At 46.9% G+C, this 13,308-nt stretch overlaps 3 protein-coding genes across 3 annotated transcripts; 1 reads left to right on the top strand and 2 right to left on the bottom strand.

The window, feature by feature from the left end:
• Window positions 1-831: 831 nt before the first annotated feature.
• On the bottom strand, window positions 832-2,726 carry DFJ58DRAFT_844798 (uncharacterized protein; the record flags this gene model as incomplete). Its single annotated transcript, XM_041393105.1, has 7 exons — window positions 832-1,000; window positions 1,046-1,158; window positions 1,197-1,218; window positions 1,405-1,532; window positions 2,027-2,137; window positions 2,222-2,274; window positions 2,315-2,726. The coding sequence occupies 7 exons, from the start codon at window positions 2,724-2,726 to the stop codon at window positions 832-834; spliced, it is 1,008 nt and encodes a 335-aa protein (XP_041239705.1).
• A 673-nt stretch (window positions 2,727-3,399) lies between these two features.
• DFJ58DRAFT_66071 (cytochrome P450) lies at window positions 3,400-4,657 on the top strand. The gene is made up of 8 exons (XM_041382167.1): window positions 3,400-3,496; window positions 3,550-3,554; window positions 3,609-3,798; window positions 3,854-3,910; window positions 3,970-3,994; window positions 4,041-4,163; window positions 4,213-4,356; window positions 4,410-4,657. The coding sequence occupies exons 1-8, from the start codon at window positions 3,436-3,438 to the stop codon at window positions 4,510-4,512; spliced, it is 708 nt and encodes a 235-aa protein (XP_041239706.1). The 5' UTR covers window positions 3,400-3,435; the 3' UTR covers window positions 4,513-4,657.
• A 5,926-nt stretch (window positions 4,658-10,583) lies between these two features.
• Window positions 10,584-11,818, bottom strand: DFJ58DRAFT_666225 (isoprenoid synthase domain-containing protein; the record flags this gene model as incomplete). Its single annotated transcript, XM_041382551.1, has 5 exons — window positions 10,584-10,922; window positions 10,982-11,285; window positions 11,332-11,445; window positions 11,500-11,618; window positions 11,675-11,818. The coding sequence occupies 5 exons, from the start codon at window positions 11,816-11,818 to the stop codon at window positions 10,584-10,586; spliced, it is 1,020 nt and encodes a 339-aa protein (XP_041239707.1).
• Between the last annotated feature and the right edge of the window lie 1,490 nt (window positions 11,819-13,308).

The raw sequence follows: 13,308 nt of genomic DNA on the forward strand, positions 1-13,308 counted from the left end.
CATCCGATGCCTCTGTGTTGAAAGGGGGTCCGCTGTCACCATTACTGTGGGGTCGTCTTCTGTTGACGAAGAGCGCTCGTCTGGCGATGAAGGTTGTACTCCATACATCATTTGTCTTTACTCACTAACCATCTTACTCAGCTGCCCAGCGTGTTCAACTGCAGCTCGCATCCGGGACGGTCCTCCCAACATGCAGCCGAAATCCAAGGGTACGTAGTATATACATTTTGGTATCTACATATTGTTAACTTATTTGCTCTAGCGCTCCCCAAACCAAAACGCGTCACAAAGGCATCTCGGGCAGCCATGCGCCGCGTACACCAGATGATGTACGAGATCGATTCAGAAGAGGAGGATGGTCCAGGTCACAAGGACTCAACGGCAACAACAGATGCTGGAAAAGGTGGTGTCGTGCTTGCAGACCCTCAGCCTGAGCCCGCAGCTCAGCCAGCAAACCCTGCCCCAATTGAACTGCCAGCTACTATGGTCGCCCATTTTCGCCACCAGAAGTCATGCCCAGCGTGGCTTCACAACACGAGGGCTCTGACCAACCCCAACCCTCGAACGTACACTCCAGACCACGTCTTCCCCTTCAACACCTAGCAATGATGAGAATGGCAGCCCCCAAGCTCAATCCATGGACCGTCCATCTTCACATCCTACTGGGGAGAAGTCCCTTCCACAACCTGAGCCGCTTCACACTGATCCTCATATTGAGGCGGTCAACCGCTATGCCCATTCTCCATTGCTTCAACGTGATGCTCCTTCACACATGCACGAGCTCCCCAGAGATCCTCGTGAGCCTTCTGTGCCGTTGCGAGAGCCTCTACTTCATCCTCGGTGCACCTTCTGTGCCATCGCGAGACCATCTGCATCATTCTCGAGAGCCTTCTGTGCCGTTACGTGGGCCTCTGCTTCACCCTCGCGAGGCTTCTGTGCCATTGCGTGACCATCTGCATCATTCTCGTGATCCCTCAGCACACTCTCAGGAGGGACCATCCTACCCACACGATGCCGCTCACTATCGTGAGGTGGCACGACTCACTCTATGATCGGAACAGTAACCATTCGCACCCATCCCCATCCTACTAGCAGCCTAAATCCCCACGGCCTTCCACGCACCCGTAATGTTGAAGGAAGCTCGGTATGCTCGTGTACCTATGGATACGGCCATTATCCTTCTCGTTATGACTCACCTGGTGAAGGTTACGACGACCGCTATGATGACCCGCAGGCATCCATCAGACCTCTACTATCAAGACATGCGCGGTCATGAGGGGAGGTACTATGGAGATACCAATAGATGGGCAGAACCGCCGCTGATAACTTTTCTTGTGCTTGCTTTTACCAACATTTCTCTTCTGCCCTTAGTAGGCAAACTCCTGCTGATACCTTTGCTTTCACCTTTTTAGTGTAGTGACGGTCCATTTGTTACCCCACGCTTTCCTGGTCTCAGTTAGTTGAATGTAGTGACCGAGAACACCCGGTTGCCTCAAGCTGTGTGGGAACATTTGTAAGACTTGTTGGCAGTACTTCGAGATCACATGATCAAAAAAATAAGAGATCGAAAAATGCATAGTCGGAGGATCGAACATAAGAGTCCTGCGAAAAATCACTACAGTACTAACACTTCACCACCGTGGCTCTGACCTTGCAGCATGCACATATATATGAAGGCGTTTGCCATTCAAATACTTCGTGCGGTGTGTCGCTCTCATGTGTTGCTTCTATCGATCATCAATTATCGATGGAAGTTATGGTTGTTCCCCTCCCTCTTGCTTTTCTTCTTCATGGATCTCACTCAGCTCGATCATATTCTCGAACGCTTGGCATCGTGCTACAAGGTGTGACGCCCAGGAGGTCTTGGACAAGTGGTTGGAGTCGCGACAGGTTCCGTGATCCTGAGGGATGGAAGTTGCTTGATGGAATACCTTGCATCATTGGTGGTTTGACAGCGCTTCTCGGTAAGTGTCATTCACATCATAGTATAGAGCAGCTAAGTATTTTACAGGGACCCTAGACGGACGAGGGGGAAACTTCCCATGGAAGACACTACCCTCCATTCTAAGCCCATCGTGGGTGTATCCTTGAAAACTACCCTGACAACATCCTTCTGCCCGGCGAGAGACGTCCGACACTGGCAAAGAGCAAGGGCATACACGATCTCACAATGTAATGAGCGCTTTAGACTTGTGGACGCCCTCAAGAAAAACACCCTCACCGTCAAATCTGTTGCAACAGACGCTCGCAAAGGTCTTACGGCCTCACGTGTCCCTGTCATCATTGGTGAAGCGCCCATTAATTCACTTCACACTCGCGGGCGACGAATGTTTGCCAATGGACGCATAGATAGGCGTGGCCTGACCCGTCTGCCGCGGCACTTCTCCTTCAAACTTCTGGCCCACGTCATCTAATTCACGCAGACTCCGTATGTTCGTAGAGGGTACCACTGGCGCCGCCCTCCTGGAGGTTGAAGGCAGTTCAGCAGCATTCGCCAGATTGTTGGACCCAGTCATAGTGCCCTCATCCCACAGATCACCGCCATCAATAATGAAGATACAGGAGTCAGCAATCCCGCTACCGAGGACGAAGGAGAAGTTGATCAGCTTGTCAGTTCGCAGCCTGTAGGAGTGAACTTGATCTGTGAGCCGCTCGTGCCTCTCTCTCATGTTCACGCAATTAATATGACCCTCGAGAGCCTCTGTTCGACCCTCATGAACCTCCATTTCATCCTCGCGAGCCTCCCGTCATGGCATATACTAATCGGCACAGCATTCGTGCACGTGATCCTGTTGATTCAAGTGCGGCATCATATTGCCTTCTATCCTTACTCTGTCCCTTCACCGTTGTCTGCAATGTCACGCTCTTCCATCTGTGTACACGCTCGAGCACAATACAAGCTTGTCTTGTATTTGTGAATATCAGGACCAGCATGGGGTGATGATGAGTATAGATGGCCTGTTAGTAGTTAGAGAGGGACAACGAGTGTGTATTTTCTTCGTGGTTTGAATGTCTTATCGTATCCCTTTCATGTTCATGGCTTCTTCGAGTTGTTAGTGTCTCTGTCCTATTCACAACCAAATGAACTGTCTGTTTGCACCATCATGATAGTATCGAGAATTCGCCGTGTTTGAAACATTGTTGTAAAACATATGAACCAACTATTTTAAACAGCGAGGGTGCTGCATGGCCTCGCGCGGTTGATACCTACCCTCGCGAACCTCTGGGAGTACAGAGGCAGTACACTAAGAAAAGGGCAGGGACCTCTTGTGGCAATTACAGGGAGCCTCTGTGGAGAGGCATACCTCACAGGTAGGTTTGCTGCAACATAGAAACCCCACCTGATAGATCGTGAGACGGGCGCTAAAGTGCTGCCAAGGGTGATTGATCTTCGCTTGAGGCCAATGGCACAGCACCACAATCAATGTGTCCCAGATGATTGAAAAACAGGAAGAAGAAGCCGTGATCAAAGCGGTTGCAGGTACAACATACGCAGGTGTGATTTAATATCTAATACCTTACAGCCAAGAATGTTGATGGTGATATTAGCCGCTGTTGAAACTGTTCATATCTATATAATAGCATAGTCCTCGCTGACACCTTTCTAGTCATCATCAGCGCTGTCAGCTTTCATGATGGCGATGATTATGTTCCCTGAAGTACAAAAGAAAGCTCAGGCAGAGATCGATCAAGTCACTGGAGGCACCAGAATGCCTGATTTTGGCGACAGGGAGTCGATGGTTTATCTCGAAGCCACATATTGCGAAGTCTTGCGATGGTGCCAGGTCACGCCACTGGGTGAGAACATCCCCTCATGAAACTCAAATTATGCATGGATTGACATGCGATTCAGGGGTACCTCACATGACAACAGAGAGTGATGTGTACAACGGATATTTTCTTCCAAAAGGTGACCTAGGTGTTAATCTGTAAGACGCAACTTACTGATATTGACGATTCTGCTGTTAGACACAATTGTCTTTGCCAATATATGGTAAGGTAAAACATGCTTCCGCTTATGGTCTAATAGACTTCAATAGGGCGATGACACATGATGAAAGGATGCACCCTGAACCCTCTAGGTTCATGCCTGAGCGTTTTATTCAGGAAGATGGAACACTTTCGAACGACCTCGGACAGCAACAATTTGGATTCAGAAGACGGTATTTCAGGTAAATACTGCAAGTGATGAGAATGCTCACTGAGACTCAGGATTTGTGTTGGGAAATATCTCGCTGAGGCATCAGTGTGGATTGCTATGGTGTCCATTCTCGCTGTGTTCGACGTGAAGAAGGCAACGGATGAGTTTGGGAGTGAAATCGATGTCACCCCTCAGTACACACCAGGTGTGATTATGTAGGTCGTTTGAGCTGAAAGCGTGTCACTCTTATTTACGAGTCCCTTTGCAGTCATCCAAAACCCTTTCCATTCTCGATTACACCTAGGTCACAGAAGGCAGCAGCAATGGTCCAGCCTGCTGCGTCTTCGACGGGTTGTGGGTTACTAGCGTGATGGTGGTCTCATTGTGTGGAATGGCGATGACTGCCAGTATGTATTTAAAACACGTCTCAGATCTCGCGCGATATATCAGTGAAAGGGTTTGTGTTTTATGATGTCAGTAGTACAAAAAATGTAGCAGGGGACAATGATGGCAAATTTACTAGCCTCAAAGTGACATCTGTGTGTGAATGCAGTGGGATGTAGCTGCAAAATAACGAGACGGAGGCTGTGGAAGGTTCAAATGGGGCTCGCAAAGGTTGACATGGCCATCAGCAGATTCAGCACCGAGCACTGGAACAGCACCCGTACCTTCCTATCGTGACTAACTAAACATGCGGTGCTCACGGCACTGCCGCTGCCGTATCGAATGCGAGTATGAGGGAATTGAATTGAATTGGGGTTGACACAAGTTGGCAATTGCATAAGATACTGACTACTAGTATTAGTCTAGGGACACAGAGCACCTAGCTATGGTCGGGTGGATGTCGTTAAAATCCTTACGTGGTGCAATGAAAAGCAACCAACAAGAGATAGCTGATATGACGGAAAGTTCCTGTTGGGCGGTCGTTGTAGGTTTCCCACACTGCTCTCTGATACCGTGCTCTCACTGGCTTCTACAACTATACTTGACACACCTCCCAAATCGAATGAATTAACCGTTTCCATGCCGCTTCTTTTGTGACTTTCCCTGGTCTGAATTGCTCCTATCTGGATCTACCGTCTTACGCTATCTTGGGGTTCGTCATGTACCGAAAGTGCTTTTTTCCGCCACGTTTCATGCTATGGGGGTAGTTTGTGAGGCCAAGATTCCAAATGGTATAGCACCACAGCGGCATAGCTTACTGTGGATATAGCCACATTTAAATTCTGGGGTGTCAAGGACGTCATCGACTTCATCCTCAAGCCGCGGAGATACAATTCCCTCACAAAGTGCCGCGACGTCGGAGCGGCTTGCTCCAATATTACATAATGTGGAATTTCCTGAGCTCCGTCCCTACGATAAACGAGCTCGGATGTGGCTTTCCTGTATACTAGGGGCCGAAAAGGAACTGGGTGGTCTACTAATGAAAAGTACGTTGCCTCTGTAAACTTGATGCTTGTGGAGGATATTTTTCGTTTGGAAAGCTGTTTTATCCATTGGTCTTCTGCTCCACTTTCATGTTTTGCTTCTTTTCTCAATTGATGTGTTATCCTTGTGAGACGAGATTGACTTGTACGATGATCAATGACATAATGTTTTATGTTTTTTTAAAATCATTGTTTATTGCCATGATGTTATTGCCCAGCCGGAAAGTCAATTGAGAAGGGTAACACAGGATTAATATTGGACTAGCGTGCATGCACGACCGGTCATCGGGATACATCATGCATGACGTGATCAGTGTCTTATGAATGTAGTATGCTTCATATGAACAACTTGCCCGGGGCGATAAGAGACCCAGAATGATTGCAGGGTTAAGAACACGTGCGAAAGAGGAGTGGGGCATAAGCACCGTTACGATTTATTATTGGATGCCATTTGTGTCACTCCAATAATAAATAAAAGTGGCTAAGTGAATTTTCTGGATTCTGGTCTATCGATATGAAAATGTAATTAAGACGTCCTAGGTCGTGCTTTTGGTTCTACATAGTACTAGTCTGGCCTTGGATACCGACGTGATCGGTTTCTTCTCGCTCCGCGATCAAGGCAAACATCACAACTAGTGGTACTGATGATGTCGGACCTTCCCTGCCACACCATGAAAGCGAAGGAAATATCTCACCTAGCCTTCTCACCCGGATCATGAGAGCAAGGGCTCATGTTATTCAAACTACTTTTCTCATTTATCACATAACCGGATTCCTTGGGTGAAATCATAAACAAGACTAGACATATATATACATGTCAAGCATGGATGTAGTAGAAGTCGCGCGACTCTGACTTGACTACATGATTACGAATGAAATGCAGGTAAGTAAGATGCCTATGAAGAGCAGTAGAAACTGAACGTCACAGATATGAACCAACGGTCCTCCAGTCTGAGGATGTTTTCTCTTCTGTCATTATCATTCACAAAGACGTTGTATCGCTTGTTGACCATGCTCCATTCGATGTTAAGGTAGAAGTCATGAAAAACCGACACACCCCATGTGAGGTGACAGAGTGTGACGCTATGCAGAATGGTTGATGCCGAAGTCTGCCGAACGTGCTAGCGAGTGTATGTAGTGGTGGTGCATACGAAATTTTAGTGGGATTATACTATGATGGATCTATGATAGACAGTGTATATTTTAAAGTGTATATCAAGTTAAGAAATAAATGGTACCAATGGACTCAAACTTATACTGCCTAGTGAGCATCATCAAATTCTTGCATGATAGCCTGAGGGACATATTGTTTGACAAGATACTAATGCCTGAAGTATTTGCCATGTCCCCCAAGGGGACCTGTACCTGCATGGTCAATTCCGGTGTGTCCATGCAATCCTCCGCAATAAAATCGGGCGCTGACGCAGTGTTTTCGAATTGTATAGATATACTACAGTTGCGGACAAGCAAAGTCAACAATTTCAATAGCAGCTTACATTGAATTTTTGGTGTGAAACCAGTGCCAGATCTGAACTCAGGGAACAAAAATATGTCGAAAAACACTCTTCCGAAGCTTTTCCCACGATGTTTTTGGCCCGCCAAAATTTTGGGCAGTTTGGATGAACATTGTGTACCTCTTTTGAGGCTGCGCAGTTGCGTAGTCATTGAATTGATGATTCATAGTTGAAACTTAATCTGTCACGACAGTACTGCCTCAATAGCCATCATGGCACACTGCGAAACTTGCCGGTGTTGTTTCTGCTTCCGGACTGCCCATTCTGCTGCCTTGCCAGCTAAGCCTAATCTGTAGACACTCAGAAAACGGTACGAACGATTGATGAAACGTCGGATAACCTCCACAGGACACGCATCAAGAACGTCCAATGCCACCTTCTTTGCTCCAGCAAAATTCGGCTTCGTGACCTGTCTGTACCTGTACTTGCACCAGCCCCAGTACTTCAAGACGTGATTTTCAGTGAGTAAATGTCAACTTGATGGACGAAAAACTCACCATTTCGATAGGATTAAGTTCACAATGAAACTTTGGAAGGAATATACACTCGTGTCCGGCATCTCTGATGAGCTCCTCGATCATCGACGTCTGACAGCGGAAATCTTCTTGCTGGCTCAAAAGCCTGGCCATGCAACAGCCTGTGCTCTCAAAGGGACAGACTGGAGAGCATTTAGCTCGTAAACCTCGAACGTCGAAACCACGCTCCTCAAGAACTGATTTGAGCCCTTTTGGCCCACCGCTGGCATTTGTCATCTTCTGCTCGAGTCCACGTTTGGTTGGATCCATGTTGGTATCGGGAATAATGGTATCACGTTGTTTGCGCTGCTTTCCGCCATCAGACTTGTTCATCTCGAATGCACGCAAAGCATCAGGGGGCAAGGATGCATGAGCTGATGAGTTGTCGAAGATGAACAGTGCCTGACAATTAGGCCCGTTTATTTCTTCATGAATTTGAATGGCGTGTTTGACTTGCTCGAGGAGGTTCTCATGAGTCCACCATGGATTGCCATTAGCACCTGGGTAAATGATTTTTCGTGCATCTTTGATAATTTGACCATCAGTTCCCCACAAAACGAGTCGGCCATCCTCTTCATTAATGAAGTCCGAGACATGTATGAGTCGACCTCAACCTTTTCTTCCGCAACACATGCTCTCCAGGGCGAAGCCTGCAACACAATGTCAAACTAAAATTGGGTTGCTGCATGGGTATCACGCACCATGCACTTTTTGCGTCATCATTCACATGGAAGCAACACTCGTCATGATAATATGGTTTGATCTGTCTTTCACCTGGTTTAAGAGTTGGTTCGATGCGAGTGAGCTCCGGTCCTTCAAATCGAACCATTCGTTCCTCAAATTTCAACATTGCTGGCAAGTAAACCTCTTTCCGATACTTGACAACATCTTCTCGCTCATGCCCATCCATGTAGACTCCTTTTCGAATAATAGTTCGTCGCCACCCGAGTTTGATGAGCCAGCGACGGGCAGTTTCGCTCACATATTGGTTTCTTTGGGACAATTCCCAGCTTGGGGAAAATAATTGTTTGCAGTGCATCTTGAAGGCCACAAGGTGTGACTTACCGGTTGGCACATTTGACAGCCATGTGCAACAGCAAGTCTGCACGGACTCATCATGGAGGAATGATTGGGCATTAGTGATCCCACCACGTTTCTCTCGCGGAAGTTGCTCAAATGTCTGGTAGTGACGTGCAAGGGCACGAACATGATGGGCAAACCAGATTCTGTTTCCCTCGTGCCACTGCCGTGCAATTTCCACACTGGCACCAATCTGTGAAGCACCCTTTAGTCGCAGTGTTGCGAAACTGGACAGGATCATGAGCTGATTAATGGCAGAAAGGGGTAATGATTTGTGGTTCTTCTTCAAGTCATCTTTGATTTGATCTCGCAGTGCTTTCCAGTCTCGTATTTCACTGTGCCCTCTAATGGCCACATCCAGCTCTTCTTCCCACTCTTCAGCTTCACTCTCATCCATCAAATCCGAGTCTTCTTCAATCCCTGCAGTATGGGCGTCTTGCACACCAGGTGCAATGCCTTCAATGTCCATTGTGGTGTTTTCGGAGGTGGAGGTTTGGTCCGACTCGGAGTCAGAAGATACAGTAAGGATGGATGAGCTGCGAACACGGGGAATTGTAGATATATGTAGCTGATTTGATTCCAACAGTGTTGTGAGTTCCAAGTTGCGAGGTGGGGGAGCTTTCTTTTGAGCAGCCTGAGAGGCAATCTCTTTTTTGAACCCGTAAGTGTCCAGTGCACTTTGTCCATGCCATTTGGCTCAGTATCGTTGTTGAGTACGCACTGATTTACTCATTACATCAGGGCCTGTTTTATATTTTGTCGGACGAGCTACACAGAAATTGTAAGTAGGTGTTCATGATTCTGATGTACTAATGCCACTCACATTTACGATTTGCTTCACGTTTGAGTGCTTTCCTTGTCAGTCGTTCGGGAATCCAGTCTACATGCTTGTCATCTTCCTTCTGGACCATCTCTGCAAGCCTGCAACCAAATTCTTCGTCTTCAAAGATCTCGCACTCGAGCTCCTCGTCAATATCAGAGCCATCTGAATGGTCATCACAATAGTCTTGTTCAAAATTAATCTTCAGTCCATCAAATTGAAGGGTAGTGCCTTCAAGTTCGGCTGATTCTGACTCGGACTGACACAGGCTATTTGCAGGACACAATCCACCACTAGAGGTAAACGAGGCTTCGGAGACAAGAGAAGATGTTCGTTGCTGTCCATGGAGGCCAGAGATGTTTCTTTGCCTCTTTTTTGGATGGCCTCGGGGCATGTTTGAGTGCAGCTGTGGGTTCAAGCGGTCTGCAATGCATCTTTTTTCTCTCTCAATATTGGACCTGACTTTTTTCTGACATCGGAATCACATTCAGGTCAGCGAAAGGAGTCGATTCCGCATTTTTTTCGGATTTTTAGCGATTTTTTTTGTGGTACCGCCAATTTTTCAGGCATGACTCAGGTCAAACTGACAGTTGTACAAATTCCGCTCGTACAAATATACACTAGCATGTGTTGTGAACGTATCTACAATGTTAAAAATGGATGAGATTAGGTGTTAAAGTCAGGAAAATTCGGTCACCAAAATTGGTGACTTTGCTTGTCCGCAACTGTAGTGAGTGTTTTCAGTGAAACTTGCAGAAACTACTCACATTTTCGTCATTCTGTGGCTCAGAATTAGAATAATCTTTCGCTTTTTTGGATGCTCGCCATGCAGAAAGGCTATCAGCACGCCGTTTTCGCCAGGTCTTGTTGCTGCCCATGCTGCGCTCTGAATCTGCGAGTCGGCAATGCCACGGCTTAGCGGCACGCTGCGTCGGACTTTCAGCTTTACACTCTGCCGGCAGCACACTTTTAAAGAACATTGATTATCTCATTCGCTAGTTCACTTCTTGCAGTTCTGAAAAGATGAGTTTGTGCATAGAATAACTCTCGTCAATGCCATCTTTTCTATTTTTTTAACTGTGAGCTTTATAGTAAGTTAATCGCTATTTTCTGTTTGTCACGATTCTGTAACGTTTTATCACGTGATGTTTGTCGCTTTTTCGTGACTTCTACCTTACCCAAAATCCAATCTATCAGGCCATCTACGAATGCTGCAACTTGCCTGTTTATCTCTTCGTCATCAAAACTCGGGAGTGCATCTCTGCAGGTGTTGAAGCGATTCAGGGCAGCATGAAATAGCTTGCCAGCGTGATCAAATCTTTTTTGAAGATCGAGATGCTGAGTAGTTGGGTCCTTCTGAATAGCGACGATAATATTGTTCAGCGCGCCGTTATCGCCGCGCTCCTTTTTGAAGGAATATATGTCCTGAAACAGCAAACAGTTTGGTTAGCATCAGCAATTGTCCAAAGATATCTGAGACAGACATTAGCGATGTACACCATGTCAAGGGCGCTGTTCTCCATCTCAGCTACAACAGGATGTTGCAAGACATGCTTGGGCAAATATAGCCGGCGCGTAGAGCGCATCAGGGTGAAGCAAGGCCTAGTGCCGATGGTCTCTTTTCGCATGATCATGTATGAAGCGATGCAGCGTGTCGCTGTAATATCCTTCGATGCTTCACGATCGAGCGCCTCTTGTACGGTATTCTTCGCAAATTCAGCATTGGACTGGATGAATTCAGGCCAGTGATAAGGAGTTATAGCATTTTTCAATCGTGCTGCCATTTGTCTTAAACGCTCGTTAGAATGGTATAAAGCAGATTTGTCCAGCGTACTTAGACATGAGTTTGATAAACGGATGACGGTGACCCTGACCAGCTTGAGGGTCTTGTAGTACATCAATCCACAGTTCAGATTTGTTCTTAGCCACTTCGCTCGAACATCGATCGCTGTAGTATGCAGTCAGCTCAGGGTTAAGACATTGGTAGCGTCCTGCAACCTACGTTAGCTCTTCGAGCATGAACGACATTGTCATGTAATCAAGGATCGCTCTTAATTCCTTGGGGCTGGCCCGAGGCCACGCAAGTGCCGCAAGTAGAGGCATCTCTGCCTTAGCAATCTCCTTCGGAAGTCCTGTCAATATATCTTTTTGTATGTACTATTAATCGCGAAACTCACGATTGAGAAGAAATAGCCAATGTTATCTTTGACCCAGCGTTCGTACCCGTCCTTTGCTTCATTGAAGCCAGGATTGATGATAAATCCTGTCTTCTGAGGACATACAGAGAGCAGCTTGGGAAGGTGATAGACTCTTGAGAGCATTTTCGGATATGTTCCAGGAATGATTCCTAAATCATCGCAGATCAATATTTATATCTGGCAAAGAGACAGATACTACGAGTCGTACTATTAGGTCATTTGAGTTTGAACGGGAAAGGATATACAAACTAATGCCATTTCGCAACAAACTTAGTCCAAACAGTTTCAAGTCAGTTACTGGGGATTCGGGGTACGCTCTGGTGGTGCGAGAGTCGGGTTTTGCTGCTTGCCCAAATGAGCCATGGAGTTGCGCTGCCCCGATAACAAGCCTTCAGCACAAACAACTTTACATCGGTTACCGGGGATTCTCAAGCCTGAGAAGCACAAAGCGTCAGTGAACTAGCGGATAATTTAGAAATTATAGGGATCCGTACGGGTAAATCTTTGGGTATCGGAGGTCGTAACAGTACCCGTACCCGCTTTAAGGGTACGGGTTTTTCTGGGGGTGTCGCCAACTCAGACCCGTATCCGCACCCGTGCAGGGTTTATCCGCGGGTAACACATACAAATGTTATAGAATTACGAGCCCAAACGTACTCGATACAAGACCTTGTGTCGTTGTCGAGTGGATGGAAGGATTCGCACTGATTATGTCTGTCGTCGTCCGATGATACTGGTGTGGGAGATGTTGAGGGCGAAACTCGGAGATCGTTTTCCTCGTGTTTGAAAATTGCTGGTGTTGCAAGACGACGTGCACCAAGTGTTGCCCACGAGCTTCGTTGGAAGAGTGAGCCGATTCAACTACTAGTGCCCATTTTCCTCCCGCCCTTGACGCTATCGCTCCGGTATGCACTGGCTATCCTCTTCATTTCAATGGTCGACCCTCGCCGTTTTTGTGCGCGTCCTTTTGAATCAATGTTCATGGGACTAGGTACCTAGATCCTACCAGCTGCGAATGTGTGTCGTCACTTCCATTTAGTTCTCTGTAAGCAGACATCTTTTGTTTTGTTCAATGTGGCATTTGGGAATCCGAAGAATTCTGTATACCTGTCAAAATCGGGTTTTTGAATGTGACGTCAATGACTTACAGCAATCAATTGCCTTCCGTGAACTGCGATCACTGTCGTCTGGTTGTCGTTTATTAACTCTGAGCGATTGCTTCTCATCACCACTGTCCACATTCGTGTGATCGGTGGTTTCTGACAAGGTTGCCACCTTAGCTATGTTCACAAGATGCGTACAACAAATGATACTCCAAAACTTACTAGCTCCCCCATTAGAATTGTGTGACGGTGTTGAGCCTCCGCCATCATTGAAAGTGTAGTTAGCAGCTGCCAGCTGGACGTGGTCCTGAGAGGATGCCGGCGCATTATGTAGCAGACTTGGATCATCGTAGCACAGGAACCGGAATCAATACCATCTATATGACGCAGGACCTGCAGACGAGTTCGCCGAAGTAGCATAGAGATGGACCTGTGATAGAGCCCCTACGATGTTGCTATAAATAATCGATGTCACGGTGAACTTGAAGGTTGTCGAGTGATACCGTATGC

This window comes from Suillus subalutaceus (genome assembly GCF_016647625.1).
Source record: "Suillus subalutaceus strain FC151 chromosome Unknown DFJ58scaffold_120, whole genome shotgun sequence".
In the NCBI taxonomy this organism is placed as follows: Eukaryota; Fungi; Basidiomycota; class Agaricomycetes; order Boletales; family Suillaceae; genus Suillus; species Suillus subalutaceus.

Excerpts from the sequence above, each read along its gene's own strand:
- DFJ58DRAFT_66071 (XM_041382167.1), top strand. The coding sequence starts at position 3,436 with ATGATTGAAAAACAGGAAGAAGAAGCCGTGATCAAAGCGGTTGCAGGT. Across the intron at positions 3,995-4,040 it reads ATTGTCTTTGCCAATATATG|GGCGATGACACATGATGAAA; the intron begins GTAAGGTAAAAC and ends AGACTTCAATAG. Across the intron at positions 4,164-4,212 it reads CAATTTGGATTCAGAAGACG|GATTTGTGTTGGGAAATATC; the intron begins GTATTTCAGGTA and ends ACTGAGACTCAG.